The sequence below is a fragment of the Schistocerca serialis genome, chromosome 1 (assembly GCF_023864345.2).
Source record: "Schistocerca serialis cubense isolate TAMUIC-IGC-003099 chromosome 1, iqSchSeri2.2, whole genome shotgun sequence".
Classification (NCBI taxonomy): Eukaryota; Metazoa; Arthropoda; class Insecta; order Orthoptera; family Acrididae; genus Schistocerca; species Schistocerca serialis.
The window spans coordinates 982855537-982878432 of NC_064638.1; the positions used below are offsets into that span (position 1 = coordinate 982855537).

The window sequence follows — 22896 nt, forward strand, 5'->3', positions numbered from 1 at the left end:
CAAAAGGTTCGAGAACAAATAAATATAATATTGCAGAACATTAGGAAATGTGCCCTATTCAATATTGTTATAATGTTCTTCGACTATGAAAGATTAAGTGAATTTTATAATTTAAAGCAGCAACCAAAAGAAAGTATTAGCTCTTTTTTTTTTGTAACAAATATTCTTCATTTCATGTTTCCACAGAATAAAAACGCAAAGTAATATTAGACACAATACTCTTTTGCCTCAGCATTGATTGATCAAGTATGGCCCGGTAACTGGCTGGTCAGAGAATCTGGGTACTGGGCGGAGGATACGGGTTCAGTTCCCGGTTGTGCCTAGGATTTTTCTTTGACGGGAAACCTCATGATGTCGGATGAAGAGTTACTTCAGTGAGAATTTGCGGCACATAGACTAATTAATCATTAGTGACTGTTCCTCTTTCTCCTCTTTGTTCCAACTGCAAATCTAAGAGGAAAAAAAAAAAACAGATACCGTAATGTGCATTGCTAGATACGTGCGCTCCTTGCGGTCGATCCATCGTTGATTTCTTGTTCTCGACGAAACTCACTGCACAATATTGTAACTTCATTGCACCTGTTGTAACGGAGAACGCAAATCGCAGTTTACTGCTTTTTTATCGCCATCTCTGCACGGCGCAAATTCTGCAACGAGCGAACGGGAGAGAGAAAACGAGAGAGAGAGAGAGAGAGAGAGAGAGAGAGAGAGAGAGAGGGAGAGAGAGAGAGAGGACTCCAGGGATACCGCTACTGGCAAACATAGGAACAGGTGACTTACAACTGGCGCCAAAGCGAATTTTTATTTTTGACGAGCTAGTTAAAAGTTTCTCCAAGTTTCTATCGTCATTTGCGTATAAAATATACCAGATGTGATTATATCTGGTTTTAATTATCACCTCGAAAGTCAGAACGTTTCCTTTTCTACTCTTACATGTCATGCAGTCCTGTCACACATCGAAATCCTCACGCCACAGTACCGTGACACGTACCTGGAGCAATCCACAGAACATCTGTAACCCTCTGAATTGTACTGACACACTTCCAGTATTCCCGCAACTACCGAAAACGAGCTGTCGCACAATAATCCACTTTGCTTACAATTTTTTGTGCTCGAACAGTGCACTACGGAAATCTGGCAGTACTACGCATGAAATTAAACGTTAATGACTACTCTCCTTTCTACTCATTTCTCCAACTACGCATCAGTTCATATACCTAACGACCTCTTCTTACGAGAACCGCAATGGTTTCAAACATGAAAGGATAATTGACACTTGCTCCTTTCCAGAAGCCAGGCTACGGGACTGGCAATGAAACCATGTACTGACACGTGTTACGACTTTGAACCATAGCGTTCTAATGGTGTGTTCCTTCTTTGCAGGCAGGTTTGCGGTGAGCAGTGCCGGAGTCAGTGAGGATGCAGTTGTTGGCGGCCGTGGCTCTGCTGTCACTCCACGTGGCACTGTGCTCGTCACTCGACGTGTGTGAGTACGCACCTTACCGCTATACTTACTGCTATCACTGATAACAATTACTAGTTAACCGCCGACAATGTGCAATATACTTTTAGCAATTCGGAATAGAACATTGTGTAGCAGACGTTAGTGTTAATACATTATCTGATCAAAAGTAACTATTCAACTCTATGTAATGCAGATTATGTCGCGAGAGGCGGAAACCACCAACATAAAACGAGGAATTGATTGTCATCTGAGCAATGCATCCTATAGCAACCTTTTAACCGTATAAAACGCTCCAAATGGCAAAAATAATGTTTCATCTGAAAAAATTATGTGCCTACACCTCATATGATCCAAAATGTCATTGCGTAGCAGAACTCTGGCTGCACCTGGTTAATAAAACTTTTTTGATCCATGACTGGATTTATAACATGACAAAAAATTATTAAAATCAAAAAACCAAAAAGATATTAGACATAGGTTTCAGCGAGCGTGGACTGGGCTCACACGGCACAAATGGGTCCTCTGATGGCTGGCTTATAAGTTATATTTCACCGGTCTTGGATCGGGCGACGCTCGCCCTTTACCTGAGAATGAAGCGAAGTCGCACATTGGTTTATACAATGGACTTGCATTCGGGAGGACAACAGTTGAAACTCCCGTCCGGCCATCCTGATCCCCTAAATCGCTTAAAGCGGATGTCAGGATGGTTCCTTTCAAAGGACGCGACTAATTTCCTTCCCGATCCTTCCTTAACCCGAGCTTATGTTCCGTCTCCAGTGGCTCGCTTTCAATGGGACGTTTAATACTAATCTTCCTTCCATCCTTCCGGCGTTCTTTTCCATAGGAGACAGCCCATTTTATCTCTGTTTTTGCACAGTGTAAACGCTCTGTGCTGTTCTCGATGTTTCCTGAATTTTTGGTCGGTTTTTTTGGCCTAACGCTACACTATGGCGTCACGTTCCTTAGAGCAATTGTGTGTGTGTGTGTGTGTGTGTGTGTGTGTGTGTGTGTGTGTGTGAGTGACTGTATACTTAGTTGGTACGAGAGCCGATTATACTTGTAGCAGGTCAGGCTACCAGTGTGCTCGCGTCTGCGCCTGTGATTTCCCGGATTTGAGACTAAGCTGTTATCTAACTGCTGCAACTTCTCGTAGAGCTATCGAACAGTCAGGTTAAAACGGTCTTGCAGTGACTGGATTCCAGTAAGTTCACGATGCTCCACTCACGTGGCAAGTACAAGTCGAGTCGTAACACCCTTCCCTGCAGACCCAGAAGCAGACGTATGTGTTTGTTTGCGGCGTTGCCTCACTCTACGGCCACATATTCTATCACTGGTCGGATCAGCGCTAGATTGAACAGTTTGAGGGTACAGTAAAAGCTGGAACCTTTAAGCGTCATAGCGCTTTATCCCTGACCTCAGTAGTGCGTTGTCTCTGCATGAGGTATCCTTCTAAGGTTGTCCACGGCGGATATTACGCAGAGCCCGCGCTGGCTGAATGTCCACTGGCGCTAAAGGCGGCTTGATTGTAACGGTTTAGCCTTGAGCGGTATTAGATGCCACTCATGGCCCTGGCCCATAACACGTTGCATGTCCTCAACAGTGCACAGCTGGCTTTTTGCGAGCATCGATCCACCGCAGAATTCTGGGATCTTGTCTTGTCCATCTCTGCTAGCATTCAGTGCTCGGAGGATGATTCACAGCTGTTGGTGGTTGAATGCCTAGTATCTGACAGTGATTCACATTCTCCGCCCAGCCTGACTATCGTTAAGGTGAACGCGTCAGAGATACTCGGGCTCCGTATTCTGGCTGCAGCCTGCTCCCATGCCAAGCGCTTCCGTCGTTGTCAGCATGTCACGAGGAGCCGGCGCTGGCGAGAATATTCCGGTAAATACGGCGACCAGGCTCCTGGAAGTCTTCTAAGTCCTTAGTTACGCCCCACTGAACAGTAGAGTTTTGACCTTGCCTCTATTACATTTATGATTCGGATTGCTCTCTGAACTGTTTCATTAGTTGAAGACAACCTGGCCATTCTCTGGACTTCCGTTTGGTTAGACATTCACATCGTGAACTCCGCTGTCATCGACCTCAGAAAACGCCGTTCGTGCGACCAGTCTGTGCGGTACCGCTAGTGAGTGGGGCCATAAAGTGTGTTCTACCTAGGCAGAGTAGAATAGAAAATAACGGCTTGTCTCTTCGTGCCGGATTATAGAGGCGGCCACAAAAAAATCGGGTTTTCAGCAGATGACGTTGCTCAAGAGAATGATTTATTGGGACGAGGTAAATGTTTAGCAAAAGAACGTGTTTAAGTAGTGCTTAAAACCGCCTGGCAACGAGTCCCCACTGTCACTCATAAGTAAGATCTCTGGGTCATAAGCAAGGACTATCCTCTGAGAAACAGTGCCCTCCTCAGCCTGTTCACATTGTCAGTGACTCACGTTCATTTTGCGTGTAGTGCTGGTGCATCCCAGTCACACATCGTCATTCACAACAGTTCTGTCAGTCATAAGTGAGGTCTCGCCCCTGGGAAACAGTGCTCTCCTCAGCCTTTTCACATTGACTCACGATCAGTTTTGCATGTAGAGCTGGTGCAACCCAGAAACACACTAACTCTTACTCGTCGCCGTTCACTACAGTACTGTCAGTCATAAGTTAGGTCTGTCGCTTGTCCGTAGTGCCAGTGACTCGCAGTCCGTTCTCTGCATAAACTGCTGCATCCCAGGCATGCGCTGTCTGTTACACTTGTCCATTCACTAAAACACAGAATACATGTGGACTTCACTCCTATAGTTCCTCAAAGTTGGAATTTTCTTTGCAGTAGTGAAAATTTGTAAAAAAGGAAATTCTTTTTTGCAGATATAGTAACGATACTTAATGGCTATCCAAAATGAATTGCTGATGTGTATAAAACTCGTAATGTAAACTTCAAAGATGACTTCCCCTCATATCAAAATTGCCGTTTCTATTATTTGCGTTGGGTAGGAGTAACTCTATGTGTCTGTGAGTGAAGGGTTCTGAGGAGCGAGATATGCATGACACTCTCGATCAGAATTACATCGTGCTTCTATTTTGGAAGGAAATTCCCAAAAGCGAGAAGCCTGATGTCTCGAGCCACGGCGTCTCGCCTGACGATCTTCGTTGGGTTATAGAAACCCCATAGGTCTCGGTCTTATAGCCGAAAGATTCGTCCGTATTCCAAGCATTTTTGTTCATAAACAGAACGAAATCAAAAAGTAATGCATTGTCACTCATATCATATAGTGAACTTTCTAAATAGGTTTTTCGTAGCAAAGAATATAAATAAAACTTATAGAAAGAAGCAAAGCAAAATCGATATGTGTTTTATACACAAAGCGAAATCAGTAAATCCATACATTCCTGCCAAGTAAATTCACTGTCAATTTATATTCATAAAGCTAAGATTGTGTCGCTTCGTTCTGTCCCTGTCATAAAGTTCAGAAAATATTTCTGCCAATGAGGTATATGAAAAAACCAGCGCCACCTAGTGGTTGTTTGATGTAGTATTTGGTAACAACTAAACATTCGAACTACTAAGCTGGGCAAACGATATTATATAAAAGTTTAAATTACAATACATGTTTTTCCTTGTTCCGATTTTGATTAAGTAAATCCTGTATGTTTCTCCAAACCACGATCAAGTTTCCCCTTGAAAATACCATGAAAATTCGTGTACTAACTTTGGTGATTAGCGTATTCAAACAGACAGACACGGCAGTTTTTAGATAAAACGTTAAATTGCGATATCTCTTTCTTCATTATCCGATTTTTATGAAACAAATATATGTTGGTCCAAGCTACAATCAAGATACATTTAAAGACACCATTAAAATTTGTATAGTAGGTTTGGAGACACACAGACAGACACAGTGATTTTACAGTTCTGTTATTAGCGCAGAAGATACAGATAAAATCACCTCAGCTGTATAAGTAAACGCGCTACGACCTGTTTCGTGTTAAGAACATCTTCAGGTTGCCAAGCTGTGCTATAGTCATGATACATGTGGGAATTATAAAAATTGGTGGTTTAATTAATGATTAAAATGAAATAAACGATTGAAAACTACATTTCCCGTGTCTTTGCTGGATGAAGATAAAACCATTTTTTGCATCATGTCAAAAAGCGTCTTAAAGCAATGGAAAGATTCAAAAGCGAAATACTTTTATGAAAATGGTATTAGTAATGGATAACCGACAAGGTTTACTGTTGATGCGGTGGTCGTAGATGTTTACGCCCCCTCCTCCCCCTCCCCCAGACTAGCTGACGGCTATTCACAGCGCTTCGTGCAAAATAAAGTGTCTGGCGCAAGTAAATATTATCTGATATACTTTTTCTTTTGAAACTTCCATAAACCTTAAGAAATTACCATTTGGGATTTACACTCTGGTACATTTATATCGAACTTCTTTAGTTGAAAGCAGCACAATAGTTCCTTCCAGTAACCTACTTCATTCGTTAAACATAAGTAGTGATGATCGGTTATACAGTGAATAATGCAGATCAGTCACTTCAAAGAAATACGTAGTTTTGCGGAAAATATTGTTAGATTGGTTAAGTTTGGAGGCTGAACACAGCTCAAAGTCATTTTAGGTAGTATCGGATGTACAGAAGATACATGCGAGGTAAGTTTTTAGTTAAAGATAGGATATTTAATCTCTAAATGTAATTTTTGCAAGCTTCTTCTGCTTAACTACGTCGATAACAAATGAGAGGAATGTTGGTGAGCTAGGATCACAAGTGAGTTTCAATAAAACACATACACACACACACACACACACACACACACACACACACACACACACACACGCACACACAAAATGGCAGAAAGTGTTGATGAGTCATATAACTTAAATGTTATTTGCTTTCCCTTGGTGACAAATAATAAATTTTCTTTCCCTTACTGCCCTGACAGAACACTGCGAAATATAGACGTCAGAGAAAGAGTTGAGTAGTGTCCTTCCAGAGAGGCTTACTTGGTAAGCCACTCAGCGCCGCGCCTGCCTCGGAAGTGTGACTCAGGCTCCATTAACATGTGTTCCTGTGTGTCGCAGCGCAATGCGTCTGGCCTCTGGGAATGGAGTCCGGCGCCATCCCGGACAAAGACATCACCGCCAGCTCCTCCTTCGACAGCGGAAACGTGGGGCCGCACGTCGCCCGGTAAGTGTCAAGCGTGCATGGTCTCTGCGCTATGCAACAGCTAACTTTCTCCATTAGTATTCAATACTTTCCCGTGGTGTCCCCAGGGCGTGCTCAGACAAATGCCGGATGGTTCCTTTCGAAAGTAAGATGGTGATTTCCTTCCCAACCTTCCATAATCCGAACTTGTGCTTCGACTCTAGTGACGTCGTCGACGCGAGTCCTAATTTACTTCCTTAGTACTCAGCGCACAGCCTATTTACTAATTACATCTCTATCCATCCGATCAGAAATGGAAAGCAAAAATGACAGCTGCGACAAAAGATTTGCCGAACAGTACATTCCGATCATTCCAATGAACGTGAGGAGTGGCACGCGTTTCGTCGCGGGTTTGGACTTAAATACTATGCTCTATGTTTCTGTCCTCACCACAGCTGTGAACTTGGATTCTTGATCACAAAATATTTCAAACACCCAGTTCCTTGTGAGGATGCTGCTGGGATGAAAAAAGTGTTATGTTTCTGTTGCGGTCATGTATTCCTTATTTTATTGTCGTATCAGTTTAGTAAATTAGAGTTTGCAAATGTAAAAATTGATAGTGACTGACACTGAGGCTGATAAGTTTTCATTTTAGAGATACGTAGGCCAGAAGATATGTCAAAGGAAGGGAAACCTACACTTACACAACGTCAGTAGGTTCCGAGAAAGATTTTGACAATGTTGGCTGGAATACTTTTTTAAAATCCAAAAATAAAAGTGATAAAATAGAGGTGGCGGAAGGTTGTTTGCAATTTACATAGGAACAAGACCGAAATTATGACAGTCAAAGGACATGAAGGGAAGCAGTGGGTGAGAAGGGAGTGATACAGGATTGTAGCCCATCTTGGATGTTCTTAAGCCTGTATAATGAGCAAGCTGTGAAGGAAAACAGGGAGTAATATGGAAGAGGAATTAATGTTCAGGAAGAAATAATAAAAACTTTGAGGTTTGGTGATAGCACTGTAATTCTGTCACGGATGGCAAAGGATTTGGTAGTGCTGTTGAGTAGGACGGATAGTGTCTTGAAAATAGGTTATGCTGTAAGATCAGTACCGACAAAAGCAAACAAGGGTAATTTAATGTAGTCCGGGTCATACTGAGAGAATTACAGAAGGAAAGAGACACAAAAAGCAGAATAACTAATGATGGCCAAACTGGTGACCATATAAAATGCGGACTGACGATAGCTAGAAAAAAAAAGAAAGTATGTTAACATCGAACGTAAATCTGAATCCTAGGTATTCTTTCTTGAAGGTATGTGTCTGCAGTATAGCGTTGCACGAAAATGAAACATGAACGATGAACATCTCAAAGAAGAGAACAGGAGCTTTTAAATTGTAGAAATATTGAAGAATGTTGAAAGGTAGATGAGTAGATCGAATAACTGTTAACAGCTGCTGAAACGAATTAGAGAGAAGAGAAATTCATGGCACAGCCTGTTTAAAAACTGGGATCGGTTTATAGGACATGTCAAAAAAATGTTCAAATGTGTGTGAAATCTTATGGGACTTAACTGCTAAGGTCATCAGTCCTTAAGCTTACACACCAAATAACCTAAATTATCCTAAGGACAAACACAAACACCCATGCCCGAGGGAGGACTCGAACCTCCGCCGTGACCAGCCGCACAGTCAATGACTGCTAGGACATGTCCTACGGCGTCAATGAACATTCAGTTTTGTAATGGAGGAAAGCGATTGGGATACGAATTGCAGACGGAGACCAGAGGAAGACTACACTAAATAGCTTCAGATGAATGTAGGTTGCTGTAAGCTACGGAGAGCTGCGGAGACTTACCGGACGGAGTGCAATGGAGAGCTGCATCAGACCGGTCTTCTGACTGAAGATCATACCAAGAACCACTTCTTACACAATAATGGTGAACAAACCCTGAAGGCCCAACAGTACTGACCGACCGCCGTGTCGGCCTCAGACCACAGAAGCGGATATGGAGGGGCATGTGGTCAGCACACCACCGCTCTCCCGGCCGTTGCCAGAACCGTGACCACAGCCGCTACTTCTCAGTAAAGTAGCTCCTCAATTGGCCTCACAAGTGTTAAGTCACGTCGCCGGCCAACAGCGCTTGGTAGACACGGACGGAAATCCACCCAAATGCTAGCCAAGCCCGACGGTGCTTAACTTCGGTGACAGTCATCACTGCAGACGTGTCAGAGTAGATTTACAACTCGTATTTTTATTCGCACATAAACTCATGCTTCGCGTATTAACATAAAAAGGAGACTAAACCATTTTTCTATACGACGACACCAAGAATATCGTCAGCATCATTTCAATGAAGATGAAGACTTATCTACCAGTGTTATTTAGCACATATTTTGCAAATTTTTCTTATATAGGTATTGCTAGACGTTCTACGTTGCCTCTGCAACGTCTAAATTGAGTGTGTGTCCAGTTTGTTTAGGGAGTTTTCATTCAGATTCCAGCCTGCTTGACTGAAAAAGTTTTACATGTTCACTGTTGTACATGGAGCTTTTTTTGATATGGTGCTGGGACGATAAGTCAGTATGTTGCAGTTTTTCAGGGTCAGTTAAATAATACACATAGACTCGTCAGTTGAATCAACATGTACAAACCGAGCGAAACAGCTGTTATACTGCTTTTTAAACTTTTCTGCAACAACTACACGCTGTATTTCAAAGATGGTTACGTAGAAATGAAGTGCATTGTGACATACAAAACAGTCTTTCAGAAGCACTTCCAGTAATTTACTCATTGTGGTTTTACTTCAGACGAGATTTTCATTGCTTCAGACGAAGAAATAAAATTCTTTAGAAGTTCCCGACATGATGTACATTTCGAATCAAAATCAAATATTTTGGAAGGTACTGATGAACTTTCTCATAAGTGCACTGCATATTTATTTAGAATTAGTTCCAAGAGTCAGCTAATAATCTATTCTCCTAGAATGTGAAAAGAGTTACCAAGTGAGACGGAAGGTTTGATAGTAACGCACTGTCGGCTCCACCACACAGACCCTCCGTCAACTGGAACACCAACAGCATAGTAACATCACGTGCTGCTCCTCCCAAACCCATAAGGAAACGAAGCGCTCTCGGGGGACACGCTGATGGAACAAATGTCGTTATTCCGGGGTGTGCTTTTATCACCGTGAAACATGGTAATAAGATGGGAGGCGGCGGTTTAGGCCCAGAGCGGGAGAGATGGCAGCTCGCGGAAGAGAGTTGCCGATATTGCGCTAACGATGTAAAAATTCGCACGTAAGCGGCGAGATTAAACCGCGGCAGGGCGCTCCTCCCCCCAACCTCCCCTACTCCCCCGCCCGACCCCCTTACTCCAGCCCCTCTCGTGGGGGTTGCTATGACGACACGGCAGAGTGTGGCGCGCGTGGAATGTGCGCGGAATGTGAGGGTAATGAGAATCTGGCCCTCTCCGTACTCTGTAAGCGGCTGTGTACCTCCTGCAGGTGCAGCAATCGCGGCACACAGGCTATTTGGTGGACAACATAATTTAGTCAAACATTTCCGGGATTCCTCGCAGTGGCTGCCGTTATTGCTTAGAGAGGACGCAACGGAACGGACATTTTATGTATCACATGGTTGAATGGATTGACTATTTTAAGGAACTAAAACCTCGATTTAGGTATTGATCATCATTCTACACTCCTGGAAATTGAAATAAGAACACCGTGAATTCATTGTCCCAGGAAGGGGAAACTTTATTGACACATTCCTGGGGTCAGATACATCACATGATCACACTGACAGAACCACAGGCACATAGACACAGGCAACAGAGCATGCACAATGTCGGCACTAGTACAGTGTATATCCACCTTTCGCAGCAATGCAGGCTGCTATTCTCCCATGGAGACGATCGTAGAGATGCTGGATGTAGTCCTGTGGAACGGCTTGCCATGCCATTTCCACCTGGCGCCTCAGTTGGACCAGCGTTCGTGCTGGACGTGCAGACCGCGTGAGACGACGCTTCATCCAGTCCCAAACATGCTCAATGGGGGACAGATCCGGAGATCTTGCTGGCCAGGGTAGTTGACTTACACCTTCTAGAGCACGTTGGGTGGCACGGGATACATGCGGACGTGCATTGTCCTGTTGGAACAGCAAGTTCCCTTGCCGGTCTAGGAATGGTAGAACGATGGGTTCGATGACGGTTTGGATGTACCGTGCACTATTCAGTGTCCCCTCGACGATCACCAGTGGTGTACGGCCAGTGTAGGAGATCGCTCCCCACACCATGATGCCGGGTGTTGGCCCTGTGTGCCTCGGTCGTATGCAGTCCTGATTGTGGTGCTCACCTGCACGGCGCCAAACACGCATACGACCATCATTGGCACCAAGGCAGAAGCGACTCTCATCGCTGAAGACGACACGTCTCCATTCGTCCCTCCATTCACGCCTGTCGCGACACCACTGGAGGCGGGCTGCACGATGTTGGGGCGTGAGCGGAAGACGGCCTAACGGTGTGCGGGACCGTAGCCCAGCTTCATGGAGACGGTTGCGAATGGTCCTCGCCGATACCCCAGGAGCAACAGTGTCCCTAATTTGCTGGGAAGTGGCGGTGCGGTCCCCTACGGCACTGCGTAGGATCCTACGGTCTTGGCGTGCATCCGTGCGTCGCTGCGGTCCGGTCCAAGGTCGACGGGCACGTGCACCTTCCGCCGACCACTGGCGACAACATCGATGTACTGTGGAGACCTCACGCCCCACGTGTTGAGCAATTCGGCGGTACGTCCACCCGGCCTCCCGCATGCCCACTATACGCCCTCGCTCAAAGTCCGTCAACTGCACATACGGTTCACGTCCACGCTGTCGCGGCATGCTACCAGTGTTAAAGACTGCGATGGAGCTCCGTATGCCACGGCAAAATGGCTGACACTGACGGCGGCGGTGCACAAATGCTGCGCAGCTAGCGCCATTCGACGGCCAACACCGCGGTTCCTGGTGTGTCCGCTGTGCCGTGCGTGTGATCATTGCTTGTGCAGCCCTCTCGCAGTGTCCGGAGCAAGTATGGTGGGTCTGACACACCGGTGTCAATGTGTTCTTTTTTCCATTTCCAGGAGTGTAGTTCCTGTCGCCTGATACTCACTGTTAAGCTATGTTGTTCTCTTAACGTTCTGTTGACTTTTTCTTCCCGCACAGCATTAACGCTGCAAGATGGAGAGGTGAGTCTGAATGCATCATTCCTGCTCGGCGTATTGGCAACCATTGGTCCGATACAATGGCAAACGTGAATTTTGGGTGGTTCTGCACATTCTTTTCGGTTACTGTCTGGCTGGTGATTTAGAAACACAACACTCAAACAGCTAAAACACCGAAACGAATTCACGAAGAATTACACTAAACTGCCCACGGATTCACACACCATCATCAAATGGCTCTGAGAACTATGGGACTTAACATCTGAGGTCATCTGTCCCTTAGAACTTAGAACTACTTAAACCTAACTAACCTAAGGACATCACACACATCCATGCCCGACGCAGGATTCGAACCTGCGACCGTAGCGGCCACGCGGTTCCAGACTGAAGCGCATAGAACCGCTCGGCCACACCGGCCGGCACACCAGCATCGTCGTCTGAGATTAAAGTGACTTCTTTGGTGTCAAGTAGGGCACCAAGTCACACAAGCAGCTGATTCGAGATGGGCAACTCTCATCAGACAGAGCCAACAATGTAAGTGGTATAAAGTCAGCTAGAACAATAGGAGGGGGAGAAGGATAGATTCTTTGCCGTTTTTGATGGAGACAAATACTGCTTTCTTGATGTATCCCAGTGTTAATTGCAAGATGTGTATTTCTGTTTGCGCTAAAAAAGGTCACTTTTAAAATCATCAGGACGTCTCAGTTCTTTAAGAAGTACTTCCGAATTAGTTGCTGTTGTTGTGGTCTTCAGTCCAGAGACTGGTTTGATGCAGCTCTCCATGCTACTCTATCCTGTGCAAGCTTCTTCATCTCCAAGTACCTGCTGCAACCTACATCCTTCTCAATCTCTTGGTCTCCCTCTACGATTTTTACCCTCCACACTGCCTTCCCATACTAAATTGGGGATCCCTTGATGCCTCGGAACATGTCCTACCAACCGATCCCTTCTTCTGGTCAAATTGTCACAAATTTCTCTTCTCCCCAATTCCATTCAATACCTCCTCCTCGCCGGCCGCGGTGGTCTTGCGGTTCTAGGCGCTGCAGTCCGGAACCGCGGGACTGCTACGGTCGCAGGTTCGAATCCTGCCTCGGGCATGGATGTGTGTGATGTCCTTAGGTTAGTTAGGTTTAAGTAGTTCTAAGTTCTAGGGGACTGATGACCTAAGATGTTAAGTACCATAGTGCTCAGAGCCATTTGAACCATTTGAACCAATACCTCCTCAGTTATGTGGTCTACCCATCTAATCTTCAGAATTCTTCTGTAGCACCATATTTCGAAAGCTTCACAATTCAAATGAAGCAAAGATTCGAAAAATGTCAATTTTTAATTATATTACACGAAAAAAATATTTCCTTTGTCATTTGTTATCCGATATCAAAGTTGAAATTGAAACAGTCAGTTGTTCTACATTTAGAATGACTGGGTCGCAATGGCAAATGTCATACACAAGGCAAGGTATGACTTTATTGCTCTCTTAGCGCTTTTGGGGATTTATTTATCTTCAGATACCCAGGAGCGATTACTGCACGTAGATGTGTCGTTTCAGCAGATTATTTGTCGTACAGATCGAACTATGCAATCACTGCATTCGGCTGTGGGTATCGAAACGGAAGAATTTTTAAACAGGGCATCAAAGCCTATCAATTTCCAGGTTGAAACGCGAGCAGCTATGCGAGGGATTACCGCTACTCTGAGACACGGAGGTGCAAGAGGCAGAAGGTGTGCTGTGTTAATAACAGCTCGATACGATCATGAGTTGATTCTGTTTAGTTTTGGGTATAATCTTACCTTGAACAGCTCTACAAGGCAGCGGTTCCCAGACTGGAGAAGGAATTTCGCTTGCTTAAGTTTCCGCCACAACGATTCACCTATTTTCTTGATGGCGTACTCAAAATGAAACGCACTGAATTTGTAGAATTACTTGGCCATGGAAAGAGTGTATTTTATATATAACACAAAAATACTGACGGATGAAGTAGGAGAAAACTAAAAAGGAAAATTACAATCAACTGAAGATCGATCATTGGCTAAGAAACGCGTTGCGATCCGTTGTAAAAGTGAAAATCTGTGACTCGTAACGGTTTCCTCTTCGACTGCCCTTTCATTTTAAGCCCACAGCAATGGATTTGACACTCGTACAGGGATATAACACAAAAAATATAAAAAGACAACTAAATTCTGAGACGTATCGCATGCAGGTCAATCTAGAGCGAATAAACCCACTTGCGCTGTCCACGTCGTTTGAATACGCTTGGGACAATGGCGTTCGAAATAAGTGGTTCATTTATTTATCTATTTTAATATAAATTGACACATCTAAACTGACAACAGTGATGGCCTTTAGTAATGCACGCAACAGTCTATAACTGTTACGGTATTTGACTTCACTTTATTTGTTCCTCTGCTTACTTCGATGGCAAAACTGCATGTAACACACACAAATAATCACCCAGATACCCAACATCGTCACCTGTGCTATTGAGAAACCTGCGGTAGTAGTTCTAAAGTCATTTGTTTCATTAAATATAAGAGCGAAATCTTTAATCTGGACATTGGTTCAAAACATAAGTTCTTGCTACACTTTAATGGGCAGTGTCTCAGTTAATTTTCCCGTTCACATCTACTGTTTGCTTTTTGTGATTAAAGATGTAAGCGGTTAAGTTGCGCCTATATCGAGACGTATGAAGACTGCGAATGCTGTTGTAACTTCTAAATGAGTATCTGGAATGGATATTCCTGTTTGTTCAGTCCTGAATTGCCTAATTCGCCGCTAAAATAACAGATGAAGCTAAATTACTGACGGATCAGAGTAATATATCATCTATTCGAAATAAAATACATTACAACAATTTAGGGTGAGATATTCGTACAGACTGGAGACTAAATGGTGACAGACACCGGTTTCATTCATAAAAGATCGCAAACTCAATTTGCATGTAAGCAAATTGTCGATTTTTATTATTATTCGCAAAACATTAGCAGTACTGCGCCCACACAATTTATATAGACGGTATTCCAAATGTTAACATTCTTTCTCTCAATAAGTGTAACACACCATAAAACATATATTACAGGAGTCAACTTTAAACATGACAACTCGACCTCCGACATTCTGCTCTCACTTGACACCACCCTCCAAACCAGTAATTATTTCTTAGAGTCTTTTAACGTAGCTTTTTAATTTTTCGCTCATCGTACCGCCAACTAGTGCAATAAACGCCATGAGTTATTTCTCCACTACAATTACTGTCTTCGTGTTCCTTTGATTTTGCATTCATTTTATTTTCTCTGGGTGTAGTGCCTACTCATACTACAATAGAAAACACAGAGTACAGTATTTTATATATATGGTTACGTGTGCCGCATTCCATAGATGGCACAAATAACAGAAGAAAGCTGTAAATAATTAGCCAAAAAAACTTCCGCCAACAACATTTATACAGGATAGTGGATACCTATGAACACCGAGCACAATACAGATGGTCTCATATACGCTATCCACCACAAATAACAGTTCGTGGGCAGAGGCTATATCAACTGAGCTACCCGACCACGACTAAAAACCAATCCGCATGGCATTACTTCCACCAGTACCTAATATCCTACCTAGCAAACTTCACAGAAATTCTCTTGCGTAACTAGCATTCGTGGAAGAAAGGAGGTGTGGGTGGTAAGAGATGAGGTACTGGCGGAAGTAAAACTGTGAGGACGAGTTATGCTCGGAAAGCTCAGATGGTAGAGCTACATAACGTGTCACAATGTACCTTTCTCGTAAAAATGACTTTCTTAAACTTCTCAGCCGATTAAAACCTTGGGCCAGACCAGGACCCGAACACTGGGCTTTTGCTTTGTGCGGGCAACTGAGCTCCCCAAGCACAACTCCCAGCCTCATTTCCGCCAGTACTTCTTCTCCTACCGCCCAGACTTCACAGAGGTTCTCCTGCGCAATTAGCGGGAATGGCACTCCGGGAAGAAAGCCACTTTCGGAAGTAGAAGATAAAGTACCGGCGGAAGTACAGCTGTGGGGTATCTGAGCTGTGTCCCGTTACCTCAGTTGGCACAGCACGCGACCACGTTAGGAGGCAAAAGTTAGGGTTTAGAGTTTCGGTGCGACACACACTTTTAGTCTGAAAGGAAGATTATGTGAAGAGTGCACTGTGATACGTTTTTGAATAGCTCTTTAGGAGAGACAGTGAATTGGCGAAATAAAAATATGGCGCGCTCTTTAAAAAAGACGTACTGCTGTTTGTATCTTCGCAACGAAGAAATTTACAGAAATGGCAAATATGCTGGTTATTTCCCTCTGGTAGCTAAACAACATTTGCTTGACCTTTTTTTTAATTTTCTCCTCAACAAAAAGTTATTTTTAGTGAGCAAGATAAATTGGACATCCTATATACCGGGTGATCAAAAATTCAGTACAAATTTGAAAACTTAATAAACCACGAAATAATGTAGATAGAGAGGTGAAAATTGACACACATGCTTGGAATGACATGAGGTTTTATTAGAACAAAAAAAAAAACACCCCATTTTCATAGACGCGTGAAAGATCTCTTGCGCGCGTCGTTTGGTGATGATCGTGTGCTCAGCCGCGCGTGAAAGATCTCTTGCGCGCGTCGGTTGGTGATGATCGTGTGCTCAGCCGCCACTTTCGTCATGCTTGGCCCCCCAGGTCCCCAGACCTCAGTCCGTGCGATTACCGCGCGTGAAAGATCTCTTGCGCGCGTCGTTTGGTGATGATCGTGTGCTCAGCCGCCACTTTCGTCATGCTTGGCCCCCCAGGTCCCCAGACCTCAGTCCGTGCGATTATCGGCTTTCGGGTTACCTGAAGTCGCAAGTGTATCGTGATCGACCGACATCTCTAGGGATGCTGAAAGACAAAATCCGACGCCAATGCCTCACCATAACTCCGGACATGCTTTACAGTGCTGTTCACAACATTATTTCTCGACTACAGCTATTCTTGAGGAATGATGGTGGACATATTGAGCATTTGCTGTAAAGAACATCATCTTTGCTTTGTCTTACTTTGTTTTGCTAATTATTGCTATTCTGATCAAATGAAGCGCTATCTGTCAGACTTTTTTCAACTCTTGTTTCTTGTTTTGGTTCTAACAAAACCCCATGTCATTCCAAGCATATGTGTCAATCTATACCTCTCTATGTACATTATTCCGTGATTTATTCAGTTTTCAAATTTATACTTACTTTTTGATCACCCGGTACGTAAATTAAGCGTCCTGCATTCTCTAACTGCAAAACGACATTCCACTTCGAGTGAGTCATGAATTCTTTTTCTTTGCAGATGACGCTACTAAATGGTGTCTAAAGAAAATGGCCTACAAATGGAAACAGAAAAACCTAAATTGAATTTATTTTGTCAGAGCAAGAAAGATTCATAAATGACCGCGCTGGTCCTTCTTTAAGCGATTCCTAAAACTTGCGTCACCGAGAAGCAAATTTGTCTCGTGAGCCAGCGGAAATTGGCCAATAAATGACACACTGAACAAAAATTGCTTGTTTGTGGCGACGGCGGTGCTTCTGTAGGAATAACAGCAATAACGGCGGCGAGAGAGGCTGCCAGGGCGGAGCACCGCCTTTTTTCCTCCCCTCTCCCTTCCTTCCTTCCTTTTTCTCTCTTTTGCGACGGACAAATTGCTGCGACTCGCGAGGAGGACCGCCAGCCACTTGTGGAGCAGCGGGTAGGACAGGACGCTCGCACAGCGAGGGCTCCGCGATTAGCTTGTCCCCCGTGCCACACGTCGCCGGCAAATAGCCCCACCAGGTACCGAACGTATCCTGACCAAGTCGCTTCTGAATGCTGTTACTAACACTGCTACTCTGAGTGGGGAGGAAATCCGCTTTTTATTTTAATACCGACTTCGTCAACACGGGTATGACGATCGCAGTACTGCTGACAGGTTAATGCAAAAATTTTCTTCACTGAAACTGGGTCCTCAGCTGCAACAAATTATTTCAATTAACTGTTACTGCCTTCAACTGACATGCACTCTATTTGTCTTCTGTCGCACGATTTCCCATTTTAAAGTATCTGTACAAAAATTAAGCGGTGTCTCATGCTACATGCAGCGACAAGTATGGTATAATGTGCCATCACTGAATTTTATACAGATATTTCAAAAATTGTCTGAGACAGACATTATAAAAAGAAAGTAAAAATAACAGCTCCATGTGGTATCAAATCACAGTCACAAAGTACTATTAAATACACTACTGGCCATTAAAATTGCTACACCACGAAGATGACATGCTACAGACGCGAAATTTAACCGACAGCAAGAACGCGGTGAACGCACATTGGACGTGTGTATTCGTCATCGCCATACTGGCGTATCACCCGGCGTGATGGTATGGGGTGCCATTGGTTACACCTCTCGGTCATCTCTTGTTCGCATTGACGGCACTTTGGACGTTACATTTCAGATGTGTTACGACCCGTGGCTCTACCCTTCATTCAATCCCTGCGAAACCCTACATTACAGCGGGATAATTCACGACCGCATGTTGCAGGTCCTGTACGGGCCTTTGTGGATACAGAAAATGTTCGACTGCTGCCCTGGCCAGCACATTCTCCAGATCTCTCACCAACTGAAAACGTCTGGTCAATGGTGGCCGAGCAGCTGGCTCGTCACAAGACGCCAGTCACTACTCTTGATGAACTGTGGTATCGTGTTGAAGCTGCCTGGGCAGCTGTACCTGTGCACGCCATCCAAGCTCTGTTTGACTCAATGCCCAGGCGTATCAAGACCGTTATTATGGCCAGAGGTGGTTGTTCTGGGTACTGATTTCTCAGGATATGTGCACCTAAATTGCGTGAAAATGTAATCACATGTCAGTTCTAGTACAATACATTTGTCCAATGAATACCCATTTATCGCCTACGTTTCTTCTTGGTGTAGCAATTTTAATGGCCAGTAGTATACATATGACTGGTTGCAATGCCTAATGCATCAGTAGCAGATATAAACCCTGTGCATTGTGGGATCGATGTAGTAAGGATTTTGAATTAACTGCACCAGTCTCCTCCAATATGATGTGAGGTGATGGCATAAGAGTGGATGTAACGCACTTGAACTATTTTCCACCAGAAAGAAGTCTTTCTCCTACAAAATAGATAAATAAAGAATATGCAAAGTAAACTGAACAATATATGATTGCATCAACTAACTCTGATTTGAATTTTGTGCCATGAGCTCCTTTCTCTCCAACCATTTAGCACAGATTGAGTCTTTCTACCACCAATTTCAAGAGGGGGTGGGGAGGGAGAAAGTCGAGGGAGTGGATAGAAGGCTGGGGGTTTCCCAGGAGAGGATGGGGGTAGTTAATTGGTCAATTTAATAAATTAGTCAAATAATCTGAAATCAAAAGTGCGCTTGTATCAGAGAGGTGAAGGAGTGGAAGGGTGGGTATTTCCCAGAGGGGATGGGGGAGGGGAAGAGGTGAGGGTTTCTGAGGATGGGTTATCTGCAAAGGTCATAATTCAATGCCAAGGTGTCATAAAGCAATTACCACGACAATAGATTAATGGGAATGGCAGGGAGGATAATTTACCCGTTAATGTATGCAGTCCACACAAACAAAATGGCTCAGGATCGGTTTCATCTGACTACTATGAGCCAGTAGTCGATATAAAATGTTTGCCTATGAACAGCATTTCAGTATGACTCGCTGCTTATGGTACTACAGTTCACACTGAGTACTATTCACATCCAAGCGTTTTATAACAGATGCTGCATAGAGCATTGAAATTGGAAATCGTCCTCTTCTACATGTCTGCAAACACAGGGTTTTTCTATTGGGGAGTGCAGCTGAGTGATTGGCCTCAGAGAATGGAGAGCTACGATATCATCGAACGTGAGCATCGTAAATTCGCTCTTCGGTGATTTTTCGTAAGCCATACGTGTGCGATGGAGATGCAAAGTGACTTTGCGCGAATTTTGATATTCCCGTATGCTAATCTGTTCCAGATCCCCAACACCGTTTTGAGATGGGTTGAAACCTTCAACAAAACTGGCTCTGTAATGGAGCAGAAGCTACCTGGCGCTTTCAGTACAGCCCATAATATGCCGAGCGAGTTACGGGAGTCGCCAATACATAGCCATAAATGGCTGGTTTGCTAGGATCCTGCGAGCGCTACATTAGATACACCAAACCATCTTCTTTCCAGTACTTCGCAGTGGCAGTTGGACAACGAGGAGAGCATACTCCCAACAAAATGGTGCAACTGTATACATAGTTCTTAATTCAGTGGTTCATTTTCTCCTGACATGGCAACTTTCACTGGCCTCCTCGCTTCCCATATGTAAGCTTAGTTGGCTATTTTGTGGTGATTTAGAGGAAGAGAGCGTTCGTATTCCACACCAGATGTCAATTGCTACTACTCCTTCTCAAGACCAGTTAAAATCAGCCATAAACGTAAACATCCAACATCTGAACGACGTGATCTTCAAAACATGAATTGCCGGCCGCGGTGGCCGTGCGGTTCTAGGCGCTGCAGTCCGGAGCCGCGGGACTGCTACGGTCGCAGGTTCGAATCCTTCCTCGGGCATGGATGTGTGTGATGTCCTTAGGTTAGTTAGGTTTAAGTAGTTCTAAGTTCTAGGGGACTGATGACCTCAGATGTTAAGTCCCATAGTGCTCAGACCCATTTAAACCATTTTTTTAAAACATGAATTAAACAATGCAATTACCTACATAAACAATGAATTGTCACAAATAAAAATAATCTTTAAGCAAAACTGTTAAGTACATCTTATTTGAAAGACATGCTTTTCCGTTGAAGGAGCTTCTGTATGCACTTTTAGTATCTATGTTTGGACTAAGATCAGGAACTACTGTAGGGATTTTGGTGCAATTGTTAGTAATAGACCACTGATTCATGAGGAAGGTTTGTGTGTATAATTTATAAATACTTCGTGCAAATTGGATGAACTATGAAGAATTAAATTCCACAGCACTGTGAAAAAGATGTAATTGTCATCTACCGCCGAATGACAGATATTGTTTTAAGGACGATCACAAGCCAAGACTGCTGAAAAAGCATTATACTGGGTGGCCTGTCTTCTGTCTTCATTGGATCTTAAGCTTTAAAGTTGGATTAAACACTGGTGGACAATGCGCAGTAAACATCTTAAAGCATCAGATCCGTATTGTTCATCAGTAATTAATTTAATGTTAAATCAAAGGATCCGATATAAAAACATAGTTCTGTCGAAACCAGTCATCCAATAAAATGTTTTTTACCGGTCACAGTTCGTGAAATTTCCTTCAGTTATCACACACTGGAGATCGCTCCCCAGACTTGCAATGTCAGCAACATGTGCTCTGAATGATCCGACAGGCGTAAGGGTGGTTGATTACAGCCCTAGGTTCCACTACCAGATGATAGACGCGAGCTACAACCTACTCCGTAAACGGCCTGCCATACCGGACGTGGTAGATAGTAAGGTGATAAGATATTTTGGTACCGAATTAGTATTTAGGGAGTGCGAAGGGAAATGCGGGAAATGAGCATCCAGAAAACTGAGCTCATCTTGGAGTGGCTCTATAGTCGCACTGCCAGATCTTTGTTCTCTGAATGTTAATAATAACTCTGAGTAGTGGGATCCGCAACAGGTCGAATTAAAGAAAGGTATCGAAACAATTCAGAGGCGGGCTGCTAGATTTGTTACCGGTAGGTTCGAACAACACCCAAGCATTACGGAGATGATTCGGGAACTGAAAAGTGAATCACTGGAGGGAATGCGACGTCCTTTTCTAGGAACATTAGCGAAAAAATTTAGGGAACAGTCATTTGAAACTGACTGCAGAACGATTATGCTGCCGCCGACATACATTTCGCGTAAAGTCCGCGACGATGACATTATGGGGGTACTGAGGCATACACACAGTCGTTTTTCCCATTTCTGCGTATAATGGTAAGGGAAATGACTGCTAGTGGTACACTCACCACACGGTAGGTTGAGGCGTATGTGTGTAGATGTAGATTAAAACAATATTTGGAAGGAAAAAAAATCTGTAGAACCAAGTTTGAAATCTGGAAATCTGAAAACGAAAAGACAGTAAAAAAGCATATATGTTATAAAAAAAGTCTGTGTAACTAAGAAAATGAAAAACGACCACAACTGTATCTACGTGTAAACTTTCTTGCTTCTTTTTAAGCCCTCATCCATTCCTAGATGTTTCCAACATATTAATTAACACCCTGTATTACTAGGACTTCCATGGGTTGTCTTAACCCCCTGATTTAGTGTGTAGACAGCATGTTTCTCACTTTTCTTCAGCTCTAAACGGGCAAATACGCGATCGCAGGACAACTGAGTGGCAATAGTTCATGGACCTGCGCTCTTATGGATGTCATTGCCCCTACAAAACACCTTTTTGTTGACAATTTTGTTCTATTCTTACTACCAATGATTTGCTTAGCGTGCAGTAAAATATTGGACTCAACTGCTGCAGTTGTTATGCTACTGAGAAAATAGCGGTGCGTCCCTGTCTTCTTCTTTCCCAGGAACTAAAGAACGAGATTTATCATGATGTAGCAAAGAGGAGAACGTCCTCCAGAAAAATAACACGCACCAGAAATAAAATGTTTGTGCTTCGCTGAACAAACATACTGCCATCGCCCCTTTGTGCCGTAAATTTGCCAATCAAAGAATCGAAGTTTGGACTTTTGTGTTCCTTTGAAGCGTTCGCTTTGTTGTCAAAAAATGTGCCCGGCTGGTGTAGCAGTTGAGTGACGTTTGATATAATTCCATTTGGAAAACGACGGATTTACCAGAACAGATAAGGACTAAAATCGCACGTCGACGGTATCCGATATTCTTTCGCCCCTGTCGGTCAGCCGACGAACCACACGGTCTTTGTGTCTCTTTTGGCTCTTTCTCTCTCTGGCGAGGACTCTCGAGCAGGGTGTGGGAACAATAACACTCGAGCAGCTCGCGCCGCAAAGGCGGAGAGCAAACAATCAGGCAGCCACTCAGCGGCAGACGGACGGAAAAACTAACAGAGCGACCGCAGACCGCAGGCCGCAGGCCGGCGTCAGTCTGCCCTGGCGTGGCCGGCGCGCCTCGCCGC

General features: G+C 44.0%; 1 protein-coding gene across 1 annotated transcript in view; it reads left to right on the forward strand.

The window, feature by feature from the left end:
* Positions 1-22896, forward strand: part of LOC126453583 (discoidin domain-containing receptor tyrosine kinase B-like) — a 204308-nt gene that overhangs the window by 92522 nt on the left and 88890 nt on the right. The window contains exons 2-3 of the mRNA XM_050091128.1: positions 1384-1486; positions 6533-6638. Coding sequence (XP_049947085.1) covers positions 1420-1486; positions 6533-6638 — 173 coding nt within the window. The 5' untranslated portion in view covers positions 1384-1419. The remainder of the gene's footprint in view (positions 1-1383; positions 1487-6532; positions 6639-22896) is intronic.